Source organism: Astatotilapia calliptera, chromosome 11 (genome assembly GCF_900246225.1).
Source record: "Astatotilapia calliptera chromosome 11, fAstCal1.2, whole genome shotgun sequence".
Classification (NCBI taxonomy): Eukaryota; Metazoa; Chordata; class Actinopteri; order Cichliformes; family Cichlidae; genus Astatotilapia; species Astatotilapia calliptera.
In genome coordinates this window covers 2,957,407-2,983,449 of record NC_039312.1, presented here as the reverse complement: position 1 = coordinate 2,983,449, position 26,043 = coordinate 2,957,407, and the positions used below count along the sequence as shown (strand labels likewise).

Below are 26,043 nucleotides of genomic sequence, written 5' to 3'. Positions count from 1 at the left end.
CATTGGTTTGGCATTCAGACCCTCAAGGCATTTTTGGTTTATTTTTTTAAACAGGACATCACATATTGAGTTATGGATTAAGAAACCCAGGACAATGGTTTCTTAATGACATCAGTGGGAGAGTTCTGAGGCAAAAACCAAAAACTCGAAAAAGCAGTGAAGCCAAACGTTTGTTTGACCTCAAGACTTCCAGTCCATACTCGGCACAGATGTTACTGTATACTATGCTGTCCACTTGGTAATGGCGTTCCATGTATGCCCTGCTTGCTGGCATCTTGCACCCTGCTGTTATGTGCTGGATTGTCTCAAGGTACTTGTAGTTGTCCTCAAGGTGGACAATGTTGCCTTCCGGTAGTACGATCCTCTCAGTTCTGACTACCTTCCCTCTCTTTGGTACCATCCGACTACACTTCTGCAGTCCAAATGACATTCCAGTGTGATTGCTGTATATCCCGGTGGTTTGGATCAGTGAATCAATGTCTCATTCAATCTTGGCATACAGCTTGATGTCTTTCATGTAGAGGAGGTGGCTGATGATTGCTCCATTCTGTAGTCGGTATCCACAGCCAGTCTCCTCAATAATCTCACTGGCCTTCTGTCAGCCATTTTGGGTGTTTCTCATCCATTAGCTGCTGGGTCATTTGTGCTGCCAGACGCTCGACGAGTGCAGTCAGCTTTTTTTGCAGTCAGCCAATCATGTCGAGGCCTGCTGCTGTCCAACTCTTCATACTGGAGACGTGTTCGTGGATTTCTGCCACAGTGATTCTTACTGGAACTTGTTCAGGGAGTCCCACAAAATTGAACCTAGACCATTGATCAACAACCACTGATCAATGACCATGAGTACCATTCGCAGAGAGTTGGGGAATGGCTGCAATCACAGCATTGTAAGATGGTGACAGATGTACCCTTAGGCCCCTCCTCCATTCAGAGATGGTCTTTCCCTTTTCATGTAAATGGCCTCCTTGACTCCGCCCTCAAACCAGCGTCCCTCCCTGTCCAGGATGTGAACATCCTCATCATTGAAAGAGTGTCCACTTGCCTGTAAGTGTAAATAGACTCCTGACACGTACGGGATCACTACAGGTTTTCTCTTAGGGAGCGGTTGTCCTTCTTCTCTCCTGGATCATCTGCAGCTTTCTTTTTAATCTGTGAACTTTATATTTCATTTTTTTAAACTGGAAAAAGTGTTGGGGTTTTAGGAGCTTTCTTTAGGAGCCTTTCTACTGATCTTATCTATTTCTGATTTTATCTGTTTTGATTTTATATACTGTTTGTTTGTTAAGCTTAAATTTCAAAACTTACATTAACTACTGATTTTATCTACTGTTCTGATTTTATCTGTTTTGATTTTATATACTGTTTTGTTTGTTTGTTTGTTTGTTAAGTGGGTTTAGAGCTCTGGGTAGCTCCCCAGCTGGGTCTAGACTGGGTCTAGAGAGTATTTTAAATTCAGGGAATTTAAAATAGAAAGTAGCTCGTCCACAGAAGGACTGGTAGCTCCCCTTACGATAAGGGTTCAGATCGCGCGAACAGGTGTGGGTTTAGAGCTCTGGGTAGCTCCCCAGCTGGGTCTAGAGAGTATTTTAAATTCAGGGAATTTATAATAGAAAGTAGCTCGTCCACAGAAGGACTGGTAGCTCCCCTTACGATAAGGGTTCAGATCGCGTGAACAGGTGTGAAATGTGTGTGTTTAGTTAGTTTGTTTGTTTGCTTGTTTTAATCAATTTTAAATCATGCTTTTTATTTGTTTTTGTTTCTAATGTCTCTGTAAAGCACTTTGAATCACCTTGTTGTTGAATTGTGCTATACAAATAAATTTGCCTTGCCTTGCCTTGCCTTGATGTTTCAGTGGAGCTACCAGGCCAGACTTTACACCTTTAAGTGTCCTTTCAGTGCAGGCCTTTTTATCTACCTCGCAAACTAACGGTAGCCATACTTACCATTGTTTCCCCCACTTTACCATCGCGTTTTCATCCTTTCGTCTATAAAAATAAAGTAATGTCCATATGCTCTACAGTGCACCAATTATATTATAAGACAGAGGAGAATACCACAGGCCTAAACCCTGCATGTCTGACAACAGGAGGTGTATCAGTCCTGTTTGCCATGTGGAGACAGCGTTTACACTGGAATCTGCCTTTGGTGGCTTTTTTGGAGCAAATGTGACATTCACTAGTAGAACTGACACACGAAACAAAACACTGACTAGACTACACAATAACTACAGCCTCCAAACGCACTAAATGTCACTAATGTCTCACATATGAAAACTCTCTTTCTTTCTTTCGCTCGCCCACTTTCTCTCACTGGCATCACTCCTAAAACCTCCCCCTCTTCCTAAACAACCAAATGCCACATGTTGCCATATCAATTTTTGATTGGTTGACATAGCAGAATTTAACACCAATAGGGAAAGGGTGTTTTTTCTTTTTTCACTCTGAAGCGGAGAGTGTTTGCTAGCGCTGTCCTTAGAAAATGCCGTTTTTACTGATTCTTCCCGCTGTAAACACCACTGTTTTGCTCAGAAAAAATGTTGTGTGTATTTTTTATCATAACTCTGGTTTTACTTGGCCTATTAGTGATGGGATTTCCGGCTCTTTTTAGAGATCCGGCTCTATCGGTTCGGCTCACTAAAAAGAGCCGGCTCTTTCGGCTCCGAACCGGCTCTTCAGGTTGTTTTGTTGCTTTAATTAATTTATTATTAACAATAATATAAAATTATGCACAAAAGGAATTACTAACATAAAAACAAGTGGTTTTATTTATATATGTTTATATATAAATATATGCGGTGGCCCCTAGAGACAAAACACGTACAAACTCCAAAACACATTTCTAGCATGAACTGAACTTCCAAAGCAGAGCTACTAGATCACTTAAATTACACAATTGAAAGCATGTGTGTATTGTTTGTGTATTTATACACAGGCACTCATATATATATTCAAATAATTTAAAAAAAAGTTCATTTACCTGTTATTACCACACACCAAATCCGGTCGTTGGTACTTGCTGGCTTGTGTAGCCACAAGATAACAAAGGCTCAACACTGCGCCCAGCATCCTGGAGCACTTCTGTTGTCTTTTGTACGTGTTTTGAGTTTTTATGTGCTTCTGAGTTTTTATATGCTTCTGAGTTTTTACGTGCTTCGGAGTTTGTACGTGTTTTGGAGTTTTTACGTGTTTTGGAGTTTGTACGTGTTTTGGAGTTTGTACATGCTTCAGAGTTCGTACGTGATTTGAAGTTTGTATGTGCTTTGTCTCTAGGGGCCACCGTAAATATACTTTTATTTATTCACTCCACATAAAATGTAAATAAATCATATAATACAAAAATCAACTATTCACATTTCAAGTTTTAACTATTTAAATTTTCAGCTTTTTCCTTTCACAAATTTAAAGTGAAAAGAACACAAAACACTGCAAACCACAACACAATTAAATATAAATTATAATATGAAAACTAAAAGAACATGCATATTCTCTGTCATATGGACCTGCATGAATAAACTTTCTCAATCCTTTATCATCTGCAACTGAAAATAGTTGTGGATGATTACTATACCTTTCTAATGTTGTTGTCCCTGCCTCTCTTTCTCTCTCTCTGGCTCTGTTCCTGTGCTACTGAGTGTAACTACCGCCCCTCCCCCCTCTGCCCAGCGTAAAGCACAAGGCTCGTGTGCAGAGTGAAGCGGGAAAAAAGTGCGAGAGAGAGGCTGAGAGAAAGAAAAAAAACAAAAAAAACCCACGTGACGGCTCGCGATAAGGAGCCGGCTCGCGTCGTTCACGTCAAAGAGCCGGCTCTAAGAGCCATTTCGTTCGCGAACGACCCATCACTATGGCCTATCAACACAATCTAAAAACTGGTTTATAGATTGAAGTCCGCACTTTCGACCCAAGTTGAAATGGAGATTCTGGGTTGCTGCATCTTGTAGCTGTGTCGTCTTAAATTGATCACGTGATTTCAACTTGCCGGCGCGTCTGTCAACCCCAGAGGGTTAACCTCTGGTGAGCACATACAGCACGATCCCCATACCAATCTCTTGTTCAGTCAGCATTCCAGAGATAGTCCTCCCTTCAGTTCAGTCTTAGTTTCATCAGTAGACCATCTGTTCTGTACAAGCAACCAACTTAAAAGGGGGAAAGTCAGTTCAAGGCAGAGCTCCATCTAAGCCTTACTTTTCTTCGCCACCACCAGCATCTTAGACTAGAGGACCCTGTCCTAAAGCCTATCACCACTGGGATTCCAATATGCCATGATGGCTCATTGCAGCCTATTTGCCAAATTCAATGGCCTTCTTTGGCCATTAGAAGACAGGGGCATTGGTACACTTTTATTTACAAAGCTATGCTTGGATTGCTGCCTCCTTATATTTGTACTTTGGTCACAAGGACAAATAGTGGTTCTTACTCCTTGCGTTCAAATGATCAGCTGCTGCTGTCTGTTCCCCTTGTCCACACAAAGTTGGGTAAGAAAGCCTTTGTGCACTCTGCGCCTTTTTCGTGGAACCTGTTACAGAAAGACTGGAAACTGACTGAACTGTTGTCTTTAAATGTTTTTAAAACTAAACTCAAAGGCCTACAGACTGCCTCAATAATGTGTAATTGTTTTGTGTAATTTTTTAACTTTGTTTGTTCGTATGTATTTGTTTGGAAATGTGCTGCCTCTTGGCCAGGACTCCCTTGAAAAAGAGGTTTTTGATCTCAACGGGACATTCCTGGTTAAATAAAGGTTAAATAAAAAAAAAAAATTCCTTTCTATATCTAAATTAATATGTCCAAGTCTTCCAAGAGATCTCTCCTATTATTGAAGTAGCATTTCCTACATTACTAGCATTGAATGTTCAAACAGCTTCTATGGAGTATGGTCTTTTATCAATTGAAATGAATAAAGTCACATTTTTTCCCAAGGAAGGCAGTACCATGAAGGAAAAATAAAAACTTCTCAGGAAACGCAGAATTCCTGAAAGCTCATAGACATAGAACAAGCCTAACACTCCATAACTCTCCTTCTTGATCAAATAGCCCTTAACCCAGCAGGGTATTTAAAAACTGGCGAATCATAAGTGATGATTGCCCAGATCTTGTTCTTCCCATCCAGCTGACTGTTCAGGACTTGCCTACTCTCTGCAGGTATTTGGTGACTTTGGTGGCTTTTCTAGCTGACTTGTCGTGGTTCCTAATTGGTTGTGGGATTCCCAGATACTTGTAGGTGTCCTCTATGTCAGCAATACTAATACAAAACCAGAAGGCAGTTCTAATCCTCAGTTCTAACTTCTTTTCCTCTCTTAGTTATCATCTGAGTACACTTCTCTAGCCCGAATGCCAATTTGATGTTGTTACTGTAGATCCTAGTGGTGTGGCGTGGATCAGGCCAAGGATAAGCCAGGACACCCAGATCTCCCTCTCCCTGTCCACCTCCTCAATCTCCTCAAGAGAATACCAAGATGTTCCCAAGCCAGCATGTCCTGGATCTGACCCAAGGCCTCCTCCCCTTTGGTAGGAGGAGCTCTTAGGAGGAGGCATCCTAGCCAGACACCTAAACCACCTAAATAGGCTACTATTTGTTGGAGAAATAACGGCTCTACTCTAAGCCCCTCCGAATGGCACAGCTTCTTATCCTATCTCTAAGACTGAGCGCTTAACCCCTTCAGCTGAATCTTTTTCTACTGCTTCATATAGGCTGCTTGTATCTGCTATCTCATTGTTTCAGTCACTACTTAAGTCATTTGACCATAGTTAACAGTAGGAACAAAGATCAACCAGTGAATCAACGCTTCACTCTTATGCTCAGGTTTTTGCATTAACAGAAAGCATGTAGTGTCAACATCACTGCAAACCCTACATAAGTCCATCTGCCAATACGCCGATCCACTCTCTTACTCCCAAATAAAATATTCAATAGCGAAATATGTTGTTTGCTATTGGTAAAAAAGATTTGGCAAGTTTTTAATGGGCACAAACCACATATTCAACTCTGCTGCGTAACCCACAGATGTATTTTCCTTACAAATGCGTTACCATTCAAGAGAAAACAAACAGGCTTTACAATGGTACAAGGCTTTTTCCCAAGAAGCATTGTTACAAGTGTGTAAAGGGGTTTCTGTAGCTAGGGAGTTAGAGCAGGTCATGTATTAATTGGAAGGCCAGTGGTTCAATCATTAGCTGCTCCTGCATGCAAAATATCCTTGGGCAAGATACTAAGCCCAAGATGCTCTCATACATTCATCGGAGTTTAAATGTGCAATAAGCCCCCGGTCTCAACGTCATTGCCTAAACGACTGTTGAAATTCCTTGTAGCATAATTTAGTCCTCAGATGGGGGCACCCTCGAATACCCTATCCAGTGACTTCAGAAAGGTTAGGTAAATTGAACCATTATTGTAAACGTACTGGTAAATGGACTCATTCTAACAGTTAGGTCCATAACTATTTGAACAGAGATGACATTTTTCTAATTTTGGATCTCTACATTACCACAATTAATTTTTCATGAAAAAACTCAGATGCAGTTGATGTACAGACTCTCAGCTATATTTCACTGGATTCAACAAAAATATTAATATAGGAACTAAAGCATTTTAAAACACTATTACTTAATTTCAGGGGCTCAAAAGTAATTGGTCTAAAATAAAAATAAAATAAAATTTTCATTTCTAATATTTGGTTGAAAACCCTTTGCTGGCAATGACAGCCTGAAGTCTTGAACTCATGGACATCACTAGATGGTTTGCAGGTCTCTGAAAACCTCAGACTTAGTTTGGCTGCATCTGTCTCATGTCGCATTACAACGCAAGTGTTCCAGTGCCACCGGCAGCCATGCAGGCCCAAGCCATCACACTTGCCTGCTGCATGTTTTACAGATGTGTGGTGTGCTTTAAATCACGAGCCCTCCCATGATTTCTCCATACTTTTTTCTTGCCATTATTCTGGTAGAGGTTGATGTTGGGTTCATCTGTCTCAAGAATATTTTTCCAGAACTATGCTGGCTTTTTTTAATTTTTATTTATTTATTTATTTTTAGCAAAGTCTGATCTCGGCTTTCTGTTCTTGAGGCTTATGAGTGTCTTGCACCTTGCAGCGAACCCTCTGTATTTACTTTCATGTAGTCTTCTCTTTATGGTAGACTTGTATATCTATACGCCTACCTTCTGGAGAGCATTGTTCACTTGGTTGGCTGCTGTGAAGAGGTTTCCCTTCACCTTGGAAATGATTCTGTGATCATCTACCGCTGTGACTTCCATGGTCATCTTTGCCTTTTTGCGTTGCTGAGTTCACAAGTGCTCTCTTTCTTAGGATGCACCAAACTGTAGAGTTTGCCACTCCTACTATTGTAGCAAATTCTTAGATGTGTTTTTGTTTTATTTCCGCAGTTTAAGGATGGCTTGTTTCACCTGCACGGAGAGCTCCTTTGACCACATGTTGTCTGTTCACAGCAAAATCTTCCAAATGCAAGCACCAAACCTCAAATCAACTCCAGGCTTTTTATCTGCTTAATCGATAATGACATAACAAAGGAACTGCCCACACCTGCCCATGAAAGAGCATTTGAGACAGTTGTCCAATTACTGTTGCTCCCTTTATAAAGAAGATGACACATGTTGAGGAGCTGAAACTCCTAAACACGTCATCCAGTTTGAATGTGGATACCCTCAAATGAAAGCTGAGAGTCTGCACAGTAAGTCCATGTCCATTATTTAACATAACTGGAATATGTTTCAGTAAACAGAAAAAAAAAACAAAACTTGTGCCAGTGCCCAAATATATGGGCCTAACTGTACAGTGATTTTTCAGTGCTTCATTGGACCAAAGTATCCTAGTAAATGCTTCTTTGGGCTCCATCTGTCTGGTCCCCATTGGTTAAGGTCTGACTACCAGACACTCTCCCTAAAACCCTGCTTTGAGGGACAAGGCCCTGGTAACCCTGATACCAGGCAGAGTAACAATATCCCATGTTGTTATCTCCATAGGAGTATTGTGAAGTGCTACTCCTTTGTCACCCAGGACCAGTTTGCCTTGGGAGACCCTATCAAGGGCAAATACCCATGATCACATGCATCCTGGGATCACTGGGGCACACGGACCCCATCAACATGCTACGGTGGCAAGAGATGAATAATAAAAATGGATCCCAAATCTCCAAGCACTTCAAAGCCCTGGAGCCAAAACCAGTGACCATGACATTACCATTTGCTTGTTGCAGACTCTAAGTATGTTTTTTGTCAGTTTCAGTTATGAAGTTTTCTTCTATAAATAACTGTTTATTTCTGTGTGTTGCCTGATTCTATTAATTGTGTTATATTTATAGCACCATTTTTGACATACATATAATAATCTCCACTTGAGTAACATGTCCATATGTCTGTGAACAGCAGCGGTATCATCACGGAGGTACCAGACATTGAGTCAAAGGAGTATGACAAATGCTTTCATGCAGCTGAATGAGTAACTTCCAGATTTGTGACTCCCACTCATCTTACTAAAGATAGGCCTCGAAGTCCCTGATTTCCAGGTGGAGAAGTACTGTGATGACTTGCTGTGCCTGAGCAAAAGCCGTCTCTACTCTGAACCCCTTTCATGCTACATCTTATTCTATCACATCCCTAAACATCTGTAAAGATTGGGTAATTGCCTCCCCACTGTTATAAACGCAGTTACAAAGTCTGTGCAGGCACCTTGATGGCAGAAAAGAGTGTACAGAAAGGCTCTGTGGAAAAGGGAGAATAGAAAAACTGTCTATTCTGCTCAGTCTGCAGCTTCAACATCAAGAATATATTTAAAAGTTAAACAACAGACTTGATACTGTTGGTTGAATGTCTCCTCTTCTATTTTCTGTCTCTCTGCCTTTTCTCTTTAGGCTCACTGGGATGGCTTGACGGGGAGAATCACTTTCAACCGGACCAATGGCCTGAGAACAGACTTTGACCTTGATGTAATCAGTCTGAAGGAGGAGGGGCTTGAAAAGGTTCTGTGTCTTCAATATTTATGTGTTTGTGCACTTAGAGGTTCACCTTATATGACTGTATATGTGGCAATGGGATGATGAGATAACACACAAAATGAAAGGGTCAATGTAGCAGGGAACACACATGATCAAAATGCATATGAGTAATGTCTGTGTAGACCTTCACCTGTGCTCTTGGACCTATGACAGACATGCACAGCTTCATTTTGATTTGATAGTATAAGGCCCTCACCAGGTGTCATTGGCACTTTAATTTAAACTGTGTTGTTTATTGTAGACTGTCCTCTTTATCATGCTTCTCTAACACAGCCAGGTTACTGTCAATACCTTTGTTTTTAATTCTTCATTTCATTTTCATTTATAGAGGGTCAGTTCACAATGACAGTTGTCTCAGCTGCCAGTTGCAGGGTCGGAGACCATGAACAACAAAAATGACAAAACACAAAGTACAGGAGAGACTAGATCGAAGATAATGACATGCCACAGTGGAATATAGACACATGGGGAATTAAACGAGGGAAATCCTCAGTCCTAATGAGAACTTCGGCAGCATACCATACCTGAACCAATAGCAACACAAATACCTTGACCTTACCTCATCCTGCCCTAACTGTAGCCTTTATCAGAAAGAAGGGTTTCCAAAGCTACGGCCTCCCCAAACCTAACCTATTTGCCACTCTGCAACAAGCCCCTCAAGCATCGTAGCAAACAAGCTGTGCAGACACATAAGTCAGTACATGAGCAGAACAGAAATGCATTGAAAAGAACACCAAAGGTCAAAGACACCAGCTCCAGCCTCACAGAGCAGTACCAACAAGGCAGACCAACCTGTTCCAAAGTCCTGGTGCACCGCTCTATCAGTGCAACGGCTGAGTACAAGAAAGCCTAACTCAATGCCCCACACATGGATACTGGAGTGCCTGGCAATGTAAATGGCCTGTATTTGTATAGCGCTTTACTTAGTCCCTAAGGACCCCAAAGCGCTTTCCACTACATTCAGTCATTCACCCATTCGCACACACATTCGAACCACCGACCTTCTGACTAGTGGCTGACCTGCTCTGCCACCTGAGCTGTAAAGTAAAGGCTAATACTGAATACTTATATCATAAACTCAACGGGACTGTGGAAGATAACACTGAAGGACAGCTTCAAAGAAAGCTCACAAGAATATACCAGAATATCCTGTTCCCACTGCTGTTTTGCACAGGCCTCAACCTCCTCAGCTAATCACAAAGAATGGATGTGGATGTGGATTCAGGAGTGGGGTGACCATCATGAGTTACATCAAACTGTATGCCAGGAGCGAGCTAAACATCCACTCACTAATCCACCTCACGATATGGTGAATCTGAAATTTCCACACTCGGAAATTTGACTTGGACTGGATAAGTCCGATTTCAAATTCAAATATTTGCACTGGTTGTGACATACGGGAAAATAAATAGAATCAGCATACTTCTTTTTTTATTATTAATGCTTGAAAGTTTAAAAACTGAAATTTATTTTACAGATGAATCAAATATTTAAGTATACCTTTACCTTTGTATCTGGGTGGTTGCTGACTTTTTACTGCCTCAGTGAAACATAATGAACGTCACAATGCAAGAACGCTGCACTGCATCTCTCCTATGTGGTTGCTTCCTGTTCTCTCTATAGTACAATATTATATTTTACATGGAAATATTGCTGAATTTACATTAATATTTATTTATCCATTCTTCCATCCACTCTCTTCCACTGGAACCTCTCCCAGCTACCATAGGACAAGAGGTGGAGTACAAACCACCCTATGAAGTAAGGCTAACAGAGAGAGACAGACATCTAAAGACACATTCACACCTTCATGCCCACAATTTATTTAGTAAATCTTATTCTTCTTAATAATTTAGCAATAAAACACATGGAAAACAATATTTATATATCACTGCGAAAAACACGCAATTGTGGAGGGTATTTGTGGTTTCCACAAAATTGCAGGGGGTAACTGCTAACTCTGAACAGCGTTATGTTTGAAACAACAGCAGTATATGAAAATCTTCTGAAGATGAATTCAAAAGATCTTTGAATTAAAATATATTTCATATTAAGAACACTATCAGATCATATCCAGCTGCTTGAGCAGCTTGAACACCTTCTTTTACACCAGTTTACAAAAAGCAGTGGCCCCATTTTAATTTTAGGAAACTTCACAACACTCACTGATTTAAAACCACTAACGCGTTTTAGAGATGTGATGAGGATGATGTTAATCTTAAATCTGTGCCTGAGTCAGCATACAGACACATGCCGCCCTCATCCTTTGATTTTGTTTGACACACTGTGTCTGGGTCACCTGTTTAACTCACTGCTTTCATGAATGTGTCAACTGTTGAACCTCTGCAGTCATACTGGTCTGTTTTGGGGACACCTAACAACAAATGTTAAAATAAGGACAACAATATCTTCCCATGGTTGTAGCTCATGTGAAACTGTGATATGATCATGATCAGAACACAGTAATATTCTCTAACTGTTAAACCTGAACTTAACTTTTCAGGTTTAACAGTACTCATCCAGTACACTCAGAGAGTTATTGTGACTGTAATCGTTTCTTCTTTTTCTTCAAATAATTACTGACTCACGGGAATCTCTCCAGTATTCAACACTTAATTTAAGATTCATGAGATTATCTGTGAGAAGAGAACCCCCAACGCTGCTGATACAAATAATAAAATCATATTCTTGCATGCAACTGCAAACACTTCAGGATCCTCGGTGGCGCTTGCCTCTCAGCAGCTCCTGACCTCTGGTTTGTGTACCGTGTGTGTCTGTGCCTCTATGAATAATTTACCCCATTAATAAAACCTCTCAGAAGTCCTCCAGTTTCACGAAGCCTGAATTAAAGAGTTGATTTGCAATTACAAAACCCATCTCAGGCCCTCACACAGCGCATCAGAAGTGCCCCTAAGAGTGTGTGGCTGGAGTATTTGTGGTCCCTTTTACTGATGCTCAGGGCAGACAGGTTGGTGGAGTGTGGGAGGTGCTGGGGTGAAGCAGGAGACTTGAGGGAGAGATGAGAAAACACGAGAAGCCTTGAGGCATAATCTGATAGCTGTGCCGACCTCTTCTTCCTGCTTTTCTCTTCAGCATTCTCCCCAAACGCTCTGCCTTCAGTGTTGTCCTCCATCAACATCCAAAAGGCCACATTCTTGATCCAGATCATTTTTAACATTGCTCCCTGTGGAACTCTAGAAAAGTGCCCACCGACAGTGCTGAGAGTTCACATTACTGCCAATGTGTAATAGTGGTGCTGTACATTATTGTCAGTAGGTAACCAGAATGGAAACAGGGGGAGAAAGGTCAGCATTTTACATTAATATACCTTTTGGTACTACTCAAAAAAAGTCTTATTGTCTTCAAGGACATTTTGCAGAACATAAACTTGCTCCTTTTATGCTGAAGCAGATGCTGCATTCACATTAAATGCATTTCTTTAATGGTAAATGGTCTGTATTTGTATAGCGCTTTACATGGTCCTAAGGACCCCAAAGCGCTTTACACAACCAGTCATCCACCCATTCACACACACATCCACACACTGGTGATGGCAGCTACAGTGTAGCCACAGCCACCCTGGGGCGCACTGACAGAGGCTGCTGGACACTGGTGCCACCGGGCCCTCTGACCACCACCAGAGGGTGGTCAACTTAATGTTGCAATACAAAAGGTTAAAGTGGAAACATTCTCCAGTTTTCGCTTCCTAATGAAACATGCGTTTGATCCCGTGTGTCATGACCATTTATATACTCTCCTCTTTGTGTTTTGTTTCTCTTGTTGTTTGTCATCTCTCTGTCTTCCTCTTTCCTTCTTTTCTTCCCTGTCCTCTTATTCCTCCCTATTAACGTTACTATATAAAACACATTGAGATGACTATTATTGTGAACTGGCACTGTACACATATCACTGCAGCTCTAATTACTGTCAAGTTCACGTGTGTTGAATTTGCCCTCATTCACTTTGCTCTACAAAGTGCATCTACATTTAAAGTGTTTTGAAATACAGCCAGAATAAACCCTGTATAATACTGCAAATCCTATTATGCTGTATAATAAATATAATAAACAGGGGTGCACATAACTGGTACACAGGCTGCGCAACAAAAATTAGCAATGCGTAGTGACACTTGTGTTACCAAGTACCTTTGTGTACTTATAGTTGCTGTATAATAAATATAATAAATAGGGGTGGGTTTTAATAATCGATTAAAATCAATTCTGGCTTACGGATAACGTGATATCGATTCATTAAAATCCTGAATCGATTTTTTAATATAAATGTATTTTGCCAGAAATTCCAGAATCTCTGGTGAAACGTCACAAAATTTTGACAACCACCAAACATTTAAAACAGTAAATGAGAGCAGGTACAGGCTTCTGCACAAAGACGTAAACACGCGGACCGCGGATCAGAATCAGTGAGATGTGACTTTCTCACCCGACGGCACGGACACGGTCGGGGCTGAAAGCCGACAGCTCGCTGATTCTGATGGTTTTTTCCCTTTTACTTACTTCCAAAAAGAAAACCTAATTTCTGCCTTTCAATAGGCTACTGAACAAATTTAAACTTTCTAAAATTATGCAAAATGCAAAATGCTTAGCCGTGTCTAATAAAACTGCTGTAACTTCAGAGGTGATGTTCGTATGTTGATTAATTGGTTTCTTTCATTTTTGATGTACTGCAGAATATTTTTATAAAATCCAGGCCAGGAAAGTCACCTTCATGTTTTTCAGTGTTTTATCTTCCGCTACTTTGACACAAAGGCCTCTGCTGTGATGCTCACACCTTTGATAAAGTCTTGCCTGTGTCAGCTTCCTTTTTATAGATACAAAAATATGTAAATGTACTGTTCTGAATTATAATATTTCTGACTGAGGCAAAATTTCCCCGATTCAAAACGAATCGTGGATCGAATCGATTCAGGACCTTATGAATCGGAATCTAATCGATTCTAGAAATCAGTGACGATACCCAGCCCTAATAATAAATAAGTTTTAACAAAACATTAGCAAGAGCTAATGTTTGTGTCAGCGTTTGTGGCAAGAAGGAGACCCAAATTTCCGGTCAAAGAGTGCGTTTATTTATAGTGAGAATATGAACAATGTGTGATCGTTTCCATCAAAGTGCTCCCGACTCCCGAAAAGTGCTCGCGGTACGTGGCGTGAATGGTGAAAACTCCCACACTCTGCTCCCGGGACACACTCCTCTCCAGGTTCCTAACAAGACGTGACGAACAAACACCAGCAAAGATAGTTTCACCTCAGAGCTGAGGATGTACTGACTACGTAACTCAACGAGCCACTGTCGACTGAAGCTCGGCAACACGGTTAAGTAGAGGCCCACTGACGAGGATGAGCGGCGTCAGCCTGTGAGACTTGCTTCAGTGTGGGAAAAACCTGCCAGTCTGGTGATGCCCATAAACTGGTACGCTGGATACACACACACGTACATATAAAGGAGGAAGCAGGGGACCATGAGGGGAGCCATCACAAAGGCAGGTTGACCAGCGAGGACTGCCAGACCATGACAGTTGTTATCTCTAGCTGTTTCCTGAAGTCTTTCTCTGAGTTTACGGCATCAGTTTCTTCTAACAGAGTGATGATGCCAGGAATGTCATTCATACTATTGTTTATAAGAGCCATTCCTGATACTGGGGAAAAAATATTTTCATTTTATTATTATTTCTTTTCCTTTCTTTCTTTTGTTTTTTGCTATTTTTCTTCTCACACTGAACGAGTTTCAAAGATAAATTGATAATTGGTACTCTTGTTAGAGATTATTAAAGTGTTCTGATTCTGATTCTTCTTGAACAAGAAAAGATAAAAATTCCAAAAAGAAAGCAGAATAGTTTATAAATACATATCAAGATGTGAAGCCATTAAATCTAATACTTCAGGCCGTATAAACATGATCAAAATGAACATACCCAATTTTTTATATCTCTTCCAGCCACTTCCTCTGCCTCTTCCAAAAGAATTCTTTGATAAGCTAAACAGTATCTTTAATTGATTTATTTGGAATAACAAAAAACCTAGACTAAGACTTTGCTTGTTGTACCTGCCATATGAAAGAGGGGGGTTACAAATACCCAATCTTAGACTGTATTACTGGTCTGCAAAACCGCGCTCAGCCACTTTTCCACTGAGACACCCCCGACCTGGATACAAATTGAACAAACATCAGTAACACATCTTCAATTAAATCTGTATTTATTTTCTGCAATAACCCTTTTTTAAAAAACACAATAGATATTTGGTATAGGGCCCATCAGTATTTGGGAGATAAGTCTTCTATCTCTCGTTTTTCACCTATTTGGGCCAACACATGTTTTAAAGCAGGAAGAGCCGATGGGGGTTTCAAAAGATGGGCAGATACAGGTGTACAGAAGGTGGCAGATCTTTATAAGGATGGCAACCCTCTTACATTTGATCAGTTATGCGAAATATACAGCATCCCCAAAAACATTTTTTAAATATCAACAAGTTAAACATTTCATTATGTCAAAATATAAACAGACTGTATCTGAGCCACCATTATCACAATTGGAGAATGTCATACTTCAAAGGCCCTTGGGTAGAGGTCGTATCTCTTTATTCTATACAGCTCTATTAACACATGATAAAGAATCCACCTGACAAGTTGGACGCTAACATCCACGAGGAGATACAGGAGGCGGACTGGGAAACTGCATGTTTAAAAGCTCAAAGGCAATCAATTAATACAAGGATGAAACTCCTCCAATATAAGTAGAACTGAATCGCTGGTCGCCTGTCATCCCAGATAGTTGCAGTAAATGTTTAGACGAGAAGGGCACTCTGTTTCACTGTGCATGGAGCTGTCCAAAATTACAGCAGTACTGGAAATCAGTCACGCAAACTCTATCTAAGATTGTTGGAGTAAATATACCTGTTGAAGCAAAAATGTGTGTGTTGGGTATAAATCCAAAGAACCGTGATTTTAGCTCCAGACAGCTAAAATAAATTGACTTTGGACTCCTGCAAGCCAGGTGCTTAATATGTTTGTATTGGAAGAAAATGGATGAACCCACAAGTAGTCACGTGCGAATCATAAACGAATCGTTCAATACTCGAGAATCACTTTACTGACTCAAAAATTCAAAGGCCCAAATGAGTCATTCACTGACTCATCCCTGTTGCTGTTAGCAAACTAATTTCATTAGTAGAAATATATCTAACTTATAATTAAAATTGTGGGGAAAAAAACAACAGCCAGTTTCTTAACAGAAACATTTCTGCTCTGGACTGGAAAGAAAAACCCTGAGTAGAAAGCTCACATCAAGACAATATTGCCGTACATTTTGGGAGGAACACCCTGGAACTGGTGCGGGAGTATGAAAGGGAATCAAGGAAACTAGCAGATTACAGGAACCATCTCCGTTTCAACCTAAGATGCAGACAAAGCAGAGTTGTTCCTAAGAGCCTGCGCCTTGGATTCACTGTCAGGGGATACAGAGCAGACTTGATTCTACAGAGAGCGCAAAATCACCTTTTAAGTGAAAGGATAAGACAGGTCCATTTCACCATAGATGCCCTCCAGATCAAGATCAGCCAGACTCTGCAGGAACTGGAAATCCTTCTACCCTCTCCAATCTTAGAAGAGGTTTACAAGTTTGTGGACAAGGCTCAGCGGGCCCAACACTCTAAAGGAAAAGAAAGACAACGCAGGAAATTCCACACCTTGCTTTCAAAAACACACACTCCTCATCCTGAACCTACACAACCCAGAGAAGAAAACACACCTGATGCCAGTCAGGAGAAATGGGTGAAGAACTTTTCAGACTGGAATCTCACTGAACCTGAAAAGAGAGTATTAGCCAAAGGACTCAATTTTGCCATTTCTCTGCAACAGTTGCCCATAGTGGACCTCATCTCAGCCACAGAAACCGCCATACAGATTAATAAATTATCACAGACAGAAGCAGAGCAAATCAGGATGAAGGTCTCGGCCACCCTCTCCAGTGCCAAAGTCCCTCCGTTTAACCTCACATTACAAGAAAAGAAGGCCGTCGCTTCCCTGAGCAAAGACCACAGCATCACTGTTTTACCAGCTGATAAGGGAAGATGCACCGTGGTCCTAAACACTACAGATTACCACACAAAGATCACTACTCTCCTCAGTGACAACAATACCTACGAAGCCTTGAAGCGAGACCCCACAAGCAGCTACAAAAAGAAAGTTATAGCTTGCCTTCAGGACCTTAAAAAGGACAAAATCATTGACTGCCTTACATATCACCGCCTTTACCCAGGGGATACCATACCCTGCATTTACGGGCTTCCTAAGATCCACAAAGAAGCTGTCCACTCAGACCCATAGTCAGCAGCATAAACTCAGCCACTTATAACATTGCTAAACACCTTGCTACCATCCTTGCGCCTCTCGTGGGGAACACCCCACACCACATCAAGAACTCCACCGACTTCACCGACAAGGTCCAGAAACTTACCCTGGATCCAGATGAAACCATGGTGTCCTTTGATGTAGTCTCTCTTCACTTGCATACCCACCACGGAGGCCGTGGAGACTGTCAGAAAACGACTACAAGAAGACAGCTCCTTGGAGGACAGGACCAACTTCACACCCGATCAGATCTGCACACTGTTAGACCTCTGCCTCACCACTACATACTTCAAATACAACGAAGGCTTTTACAGACAAAAACATGGCTGTGCCATGGGCTCCCCCGTGTCACCTATTGTAGCAACCTTTACATGGAGGAAGTGGAAAGGAAGGCTCTTGGCTCTTTCAAAGGAAGAGTACCCAGCCACTGGTACAGATATGTGGACGACACCTGGGTCAAAATCAAGACACAAGAAGTGGAATCCTTCACTGCGCACATTAACTCTGTGGATAAAAACATCAAGTTCACCAGGGAAGACACAAAGGACGACTGTCTGCCTTTCCTGGACTGCGCTGTGCACATTGAAGAGAACGGCAAACTCAACATCGAAGTTTACCGGAAGCCCACACACACGGACCAGTACCTCCTCTTTGACTCCCATCACCCTTTGGAACACAAACTTGGAGTAATCAGGACCCTACACCACCGGGCAGAACATGTTCCCTCTAAGCCTGAAGGGGAAAAGAAGGAACACACACATTCTTAAAGTCAGCAAAGAGGCACAGAAAAGAAGACCAGACACCAGCGAGGGAGGATAAGAAGGACAGACGCAACAACATTGTCATCCCCTATGTAGCCGGTGTATCAGAGAAACTCAGGAGAGTTTTCTCCAAGCATGACATCCCGGTGCATTTCAGACCCAGCAACACGCTCAGACAAAAACTGGTTCACCCGAAAGACAAAACTCCAAAACACAAACTTAACAATGTGGTGTATGCTGTACAGTGCAGCGAGGAATGCTCAGACCTCTACATTGGAGAGACCAAACAGCCACTTCACAAGCGCATGGCACAACACAGAAGAGCCACCTCCACAGGACAAGACTCAGCAGTCCATCTGCATCTTAAGGATAAAGGTCACTCTTTCGAGGATGCCAATGTTCACATTTTGGACAGAGAGGACAGATGGTTTGAAAGAGGAGTGAAAGAAGCATCTATGTCCACTGTGAGCGACCATCTTTGAACAGAGGCGGGGCTTACGACACCAACTGTCTGCCATCTATAATCCAGTTTTGACATCCTTCCCAGACGCCTTAACGCCCACTCACATCCTGGGCCATCTGACCTCAGATCAAATCACACGATAAGGTGGGGCCAGGTTTCACAATGAGCTCACCCGAAACCCTGGCTGATTGTGACCCACACCCATTGTCACACCCTGGCTCAGGTGATTAGAGGATCATCAGGGGGGAAACTCCCACTGAGTTTAAATCTGGGACTCTCCACCATTTGACCTTAGAACTGAAGAAGCTTCTCGGATGAGAGGTGAAACGTCTTCAAGCAACTTAAAGAAGTCCAGACGCTTTTCTGTCCAAGCTCCTTTGACTACGATGACCTGGATGACTGAGAACCTTCACAGACATCAAGACAATACCTCCTCTGTTCACAGTAGCATCGCTCTGCTAACATGCTAGCAGCACATTTGAGTTACTCACCCCTTCCCTTCCTGTGCGGAATCATAACATGAACAAATCACTCAGGAATCACTCACCCCCTCCCTCCTGGCTCACAGCTTCTTCTTCTTCTTCTTGGTTGACAACCAACATTAAGGAGCATTACCACCCCCTGGCTCACAGCTCAGTGGACATTTTGATGAGAAAATATATATTTGACACATTTGAGGAAAATACTAATAAAATAAAATAAAAATAAATAAAATAAATGCTCCCTTTAGAAATCTTATTTTTTTGCTCTATAAAAATAGTTGTTTTTCTTTTTCAATCACTCATCTTAGCAGTAGGATATACATGAAAAGAGAAACAAATTAAGTTTGAGTAAAAATGTACATTTTTACACTCTCTGGGCAACTGACTCAGTGACTCAAATGACTCAAAAAACCCGATTCATTTTGGCGAGTGACTCATTCAAACTCAAATCAGTAAAAATAATCGAATTTACCATCACTACCTTCAAGTCATATGTGGGTGAAGGAGATGGCATCATGTATTGTATTGGAACGACTTACTTATATTGTTAGAGGAAAGGGAGTAGATTTAGAAGAAATATGGTTACATTTAACTGAGTTTCTCAGACATTATGAAGGGAATTAATTTAGAAAATGATACTTGGTGCTGAGTTTTTTTGTTTGTTTGTTTGTTTTTGTCATTTTTATTTTTCGTTCTCGCATTGGTTTTATTTTATTTTATTTTTAAATCTATATTTGTTTATTTTGGGGACGATGTTGTTTAATATAAATCTTATGTTAACTGTACTATTATTCTTTACTTGTTCTGTAATATAAAACTCATTAAACATTTTTGTTTTTTAAATCTAACACTTCATGCTCTCATGTTTTTCTGTACCAATGGATTTTGCATGTACTCTATCTGCCTTCTAACAGAAGAAGAATTAATTAAATATTTGTTTACAGATTGGTACCTGGGACCCTCCGAGTGGCCTAAACATGACAGACAACCAGAAAGGGAAGACAACTAATGTCTCTGACTCCTTGTCCAATCGATCCCTGGTGGTGTCTACTATACTGGTAGGGTTACTTTTCTTTGAGATCTTAAGCTTAGGACTGTATAACATGACGCCTCCTGTGGAGAAATATGTCATTCAGAGTTCTCTGGTCTATTTTTCTGGCTCTTTCAGAACAGTATTGCACAGTCTTCCTCATAGCTTACTACACAATAACAAGTGTGCTTTGAAACACATCGCTAAATCTTACTAAGGCTGCGTCCACACGTACATGGGTATTTTTTGAAATGCAGATTTTTCTATGCGTTTGCATCTTTCGTCCACAGGTAAACGGCGTTTTCGGTCACTGCAAACCGCAATTTTTTAAAAACTCCTGCCAGGGTGGAGATTTTCGAAAACTCAGTTTTTGCGTTTTTGCATTTACGTGTGGACGAGGAAAATGGAGAAAACGCAGCGTCAAAGGTGTGCGCCTTTTTTGACGTCACACTGTGCGCCACGTTATTGTTTCAGTGAAATTAATTTCTACAATGGCGGACTTAGACAAAACACTGTTACTGTTAATTTTACTCTCTGCTGTGTTTAAATGCTTACATATACACACACAGTTACTGTCCTCCAAACATAGGACTCAGTTCTGCTTCTATGGTAAATGGTAAATGGCCTGTATTTGTATAGCGCTTTACACATCAGTCACACACACGTTCACACACTGGTGATGGCAGCTACATTGTAGCCACAGCTGCCCTGGGACGCACTGACAGAGGCGAGGCTGCCGGACACTGGCGCCACCGGGCTCTCTGACCCTCTGCTTCTATGCGCCATCTTTGTTTACTCTGCCATTTCTACACGGTTAGGAATATATCGACACCTGTTGCTTTGGCATGTTCCCGGCAGCGTTTTGCTTTGTTTTTGGCGTTTACGTGTGGACGGGATTTTTTAAAAATGAAAAAGGAAAATCTCAGTTTTCAAAAATACCCGTGTACGTGTGGAGCTAGCCTAAAACTTTTGAGTACATTAGTTCATCTTATCAATTAGTATATAGTGTGCTGTCAAGACACAATGTCAATATGACACAATACGTTGTTATGTCTAATATGAACGTCAGTGCAGACACTGAACGCGCAAGGCTAAAAAAGCCTCCAATGCCTTCATCCTCCAGGAACTGCTTGGATACTCTGACCACCCAGCACTCAAAATGTGGTCATAAATGTTTTGTACTTGTAAATCAGTTTTGTATTTGTGCATCTGTAGATAAGAAAAAGATTTGTGTGTGTAAAAATATTTACACAAGTTACAAATTCTTTTTGTTAAGGTCTGGTTACACATACAAAGCAAGAAAATCCTTGTGAAACGCTGCACTCAGAGGACATGACATTGACCCATCTGTTCTCTCATTGGATAGATAAATTTGTGATTGACATGACATTGACCAATCAGCTGAAAAGAAGAAAAATTGGCTCAAAATTTGTACTTGTGAGTTGAAACTTGAGTGCAGAGTTTCACATGGATTTTTTTTGCTTTGTATCTGTAACCAGACCTTAACAACAAAAAATTGCAACTTATGTAAATATTTTCACGCACACAAATCTTTTTTTCGCACACACAAATTCTTATCTACAGATGCACAAATATACGCATTCTGATTTACCAGTGCAAAATATTTATGACAATTTGAGCCCATAAGTATCTTACTATCTCAACTTAGTATCACAGCAAAGTGTGAAATGTACAAGCATGCAGAAGTTGCAGTAAGTTACAGTGAGCTTCAATAACAGCAGAGGGAGATATTTTATTTCAAGTCATGAAAATAATCACAGGAAAGCATTAAAATGTAAAAACATATTAGCTGCCAAGGTAATAGTTTCTGGTGATTAATGACCCTCGCATGTACTTCATATGTCTTTTGATCACTAACGACCTCTTGGCTTTGAATACATTATCTCCTCCAGCTGCAGCTGCAGCTTCTCCATGCATTAATGCAGCTTCCGCATGGGTATCCATGTCACGCTATGGAGAGATAAAGCTTGAAATGGGCACAGTGGACTGGCGTGTTAATTGCATCCTTTGCCATGATGCTGGGTTGAGAGATCTGAGCATTCCTCAGTGGATCTGCCTGCTCAGACCATCACTGATTGACTGCCAAACCAGACACGCTGAATGATGTTGCAGGCACCATTACATTCTCCCCAGCTTCCACAGACCCTTTCACGTCTTTCAAGACTGAATGATTGTGAACAAAAATCTACTTTCAGTGTTTTATGTTTAGTATTTATAGAACTCACATTAGTGTTTCATTATGGTGCTTAAGTAATTTTAATAGCGATGAAAACAAGAGACTTATTGATACACGAGGATCTGGAAACGAAACATTTCGTGTAATTTTTCAGTTACATTTAATTACATGGCTCCTGTGCTCATGGGCAGGCGTCATGAAAATGTTGCTATCTATGTAATGGAATACATGAAAATCATTCAGGTGCAGCAAATACAGAGGCCCTTAAGCTCTTCTCTTTCACTTTGAAATAATTGCTCCCAAATCTTTTCATTAATTAATCACACCTTATTTAATATTAACGCCTCCATGTTAGCACACATAAAAGCTACCCCCCCCCCCAAAAAAAAAAAACACTCTTCTTTTGTTTCTTCTTTTTTATTAGCTTGTCTCGAGCTATAAGAGTCATGAGCTGACTGTCAATTATCAACTCACATCTGTCTTTTCTTGGAGGGCAGGGGGCTCAACCTGCTTTGTGCTCATGATGCACCTCTACACTTCTAAAATTATTAACTTGTCAAAAGCTTATTTGTGTTTCAGCAGTGTTTCTGCTCATGTTCACGGCTTGTATACATTTTAGAAATTATGTACATCAGAAATATTATTGGCTGGCTGAAAACAATAAGGACAGATGACGTAATGTTTATTAGCAAAAACAAATGGCTTCATGCGTTTTAAGCCTCTTTGAGATTAAGAAAAAATACTTACCCCTTTCTCTTTTTTGCTATTTTTTCCTATGCGGTTATTAACCCCGGGATTAGAGGAAATGCTGTGGAGCTGCTGATTAATGTCACAGCACCACATCTGTGTTTCATATATTTACATTTAACATCAAAGGTTCATCAGTTTTATCTCTTATAATTCACATATTTTGGAGGTAAAAATGACTCGTTGCCAAAGAAGACCTCTCTTATCAGAGGACGTTTTGCTTTACTGATTAATCTTGAAACATTTTGTTTCAAAGCTTCCTTTATGTTTTTACTGTGGGGCATAAATGCACACGTTGTAAAAGTCCCCCCTCTAAGTGTATGCCTGTGGCTGTGGTTATGAACACAGACAGCACAGAGTCTGCCGTGTGATGGCACCATGGCACTAAAGGGAAATTTTAAGAAGAAATTCACATTAAAGCCATTTATGAGCCTGATATCGAAGAAGCAAGTGTAAAAATAACAATATCAAGTAAATTGCGGGTTGTCATTATTTATCACAGGTCTTCTTTCTTTCCGCACATGCTGTGAAGTGATTGGATTGTAGTTATTAGCAAAGACTCTCCACCGCTGTAATTGCCATATCAGGATTGAGTCATGGGGAGATGTGTGATGGCTGTGAGCAGCAAAGAAAAGGAGGGAGGGCTGACAATAATTGGGTTTGTTACATTTGATTGATGCACACTTTCATCTGGCTTCTCATCATTTTCTCCTGGATTATGTACTATAAAACATGATGTAATTACTCTTGAGATCTTGGCCTATCAACAGTTTATCTACTCAGGAAGTCATTCCAGTTATGCTGTTGTGGAAATGGAGTACCTTTAGGCTAATAGCTAGAGCTGTGGATAATATACCGTGTAATGTCTTGGAGAGAGCAAGGACCAGACTTGCTTTCATTGTCACAGAAACAACCAGTTGTTTTTATGATTCGCTGCAGGGGAACAGTAGAGCAGAGTGTTTTGTGCGTCATGTAAACTAACATTTAAACTTGGTTAAGGTGTTGCAAAATATTTTCTGGAGGTGTGAACAGACAGTTACAGCTACAAATCAAAAAGGCCACCGTGACATCTTAATATGTCAAGTCACCAGTTGATTAAACAGCAAATCATATCTTACTTCATCATTATCATACTGTAAACCTAAATGCTCAGAGTAAATGATAGAGTAGGTAGTCTAAACTTAATTTATCAAATACAGTTTCTACTACCATGAAAAGGTAAGGCCTCTTTTGGGTTTTCTCTCTTGTTGAGTTACTGAAATCTTGATTAACCACCTGTTTTGCAGGTTCAGTAACATCTTATACTGAATTTTAAAGTAACTCTGGAGGTGAGTGGAGGGTTGGTTGTTCCATGGTGGTTCCTCCCCTCCTTGCTCCAGTCTTCATGCCAACTATCCTTGGGCAAAATACTAACCCCAATATGGTCTCCGATGCATCCATTGGAGTGTGAATGTCAGATAGGAGGCACTTGAGTATACAGAAAGTGCTTGTATGAATGGCTAAGTGAGGCATATTGTATAAAGTGCTTTGTGTGCTCGGGTACAGTGAAAAAGCACTATATGACAAACAGTTCATTTACCATTTACTTTTTGTGTTCCCCTATAACTGTGCAGTGTAGAGACACATTATACACAACGTGCAGGAAAGATTAGGGTTTTTATAGCAAATTATGGAAGGTAATTCAAATATTACATACATTTTGTTATACTGACTAGTTTAATGATTACAAGAATTCATTTATAGTTCATTTCTTCAGGTTGTGGTTATCACCATGTTTAAACATTAAAGCTATCAATCTGCTCAGCCAAATGGGTGAGCACATAAGGCTTTTTCCATTGCTTCTTTCTTGGTGTGGCAGTCAAAGGGAGATGAGTAAGCATGATTAACGTACATAGACTATAAAAGATGAAACCATCATTTCACCCACTGGGTTTGGATTCCACATTTTCAAGTTTTCGAGTTTGTAAATTATCAGTGTGACCAAGCTGATAATTTATCTCTGTAAAAAAAGCTGTAAAAACAAATTGTATGAGTGCAATGCACACATATCTCTACTGTTTAGGACTGATACATTAATAAAACTGCACAAGACAATTCCATTAAAATTCTCCAGTGGATTATAGATGAGGCCTTGTAGACAGGAACTGGGTTCTACACTCTGTGCTACCACCTATTTATCTATTACAGCAGCCACATCCCTAACTTTTAAGTCTGTTACACATTGAACGTGTTGTGAGAAAACAATTTGAAATTCTGAATTTTCTGTAATACTTGTGTAACACAGACGCACAACAAACATGATGTATTTTTGTGGAAAATTTTTCCTCAGAACATGTGAAAAATGAGTGGGGGTCCTGGTAACCTTGATACAGTTGAGGTAACATGATTCGTTGCTGTTGTCATCATCTTGTGAATCACATTTGGTCTCATCACTCATGCAGGACCAATTGGCCTTGGAAAACCATACTGGGGGCAAATTTCATATACAAACCACAGATCACACAAACCCCTCCTCCACATTAAGAGGTTTGTTTAGTTTTTTTGCTTCTTTTTCCCTTGTTTCATGTTGGTAATCATGAGCATGCCACCAGAACCGTTAAAGCTTTACCATATAAAAAAAATAATTCCGAAAACGTTAGGACTTAATTATAAGAATAAAAAGAGAATGCACTGTTTTTCAAATCATGGAAAACCCAGATTTATTCACAATATAAGATAGAAAACATCAAATGTTTAAACTGAGACATTTTAGTATTTCATGCAAATATCTGTGTAGGTTCTCATTCATCCAGGTCATGGTAATCTAAAGAGCTTGGAAAGAAAAGCGACTGGAATTCTCTCAATCAATTCACCTCCCATCCAAAAAGCGTCTTCAGTTCTAAAAGCAAATGGTAGAGCCAAGGTGTTTAAAAGGGCATGGGTGATTATCAACAGAGGTGTCGAGTGAAGCCATTGTGGGACTGTCCATCGCCCTATCATGTAACCTATTGAGATCAC

The 26,043-nt window shown here is 40.5% G+C and overlaps 1 protein-coding gene across 5 annotated transcripts in view; it reads left to right on the top strand.

The window, feature by feature from the left end:
* Nucleotides 1-26,043, top strand: part of grik2 (glutamate receptor, ionotropic, kainate 2) — a 326,891-nt gene that overhangs the window by 191,335 nt on the left and 109,513 nt on the right. For all 5 annotated transcript variants that reach the window (XM_026183896.1, XM_026183897.1, XM_026183900.1 and 2 more), the window contains 2 exons: nt 8,859-8,966; nt 20,017-20,130. In XM_026183896.1, coding sequence (XP_026039681.1) covers nt 8,859-8,966; nt 20,017-20,130 — 222 coding nt within the window. The remainder of the gene's footprint in view (nt 1-8,858; nt 8,967-20,016; nt 20,131-26,043) is intronic.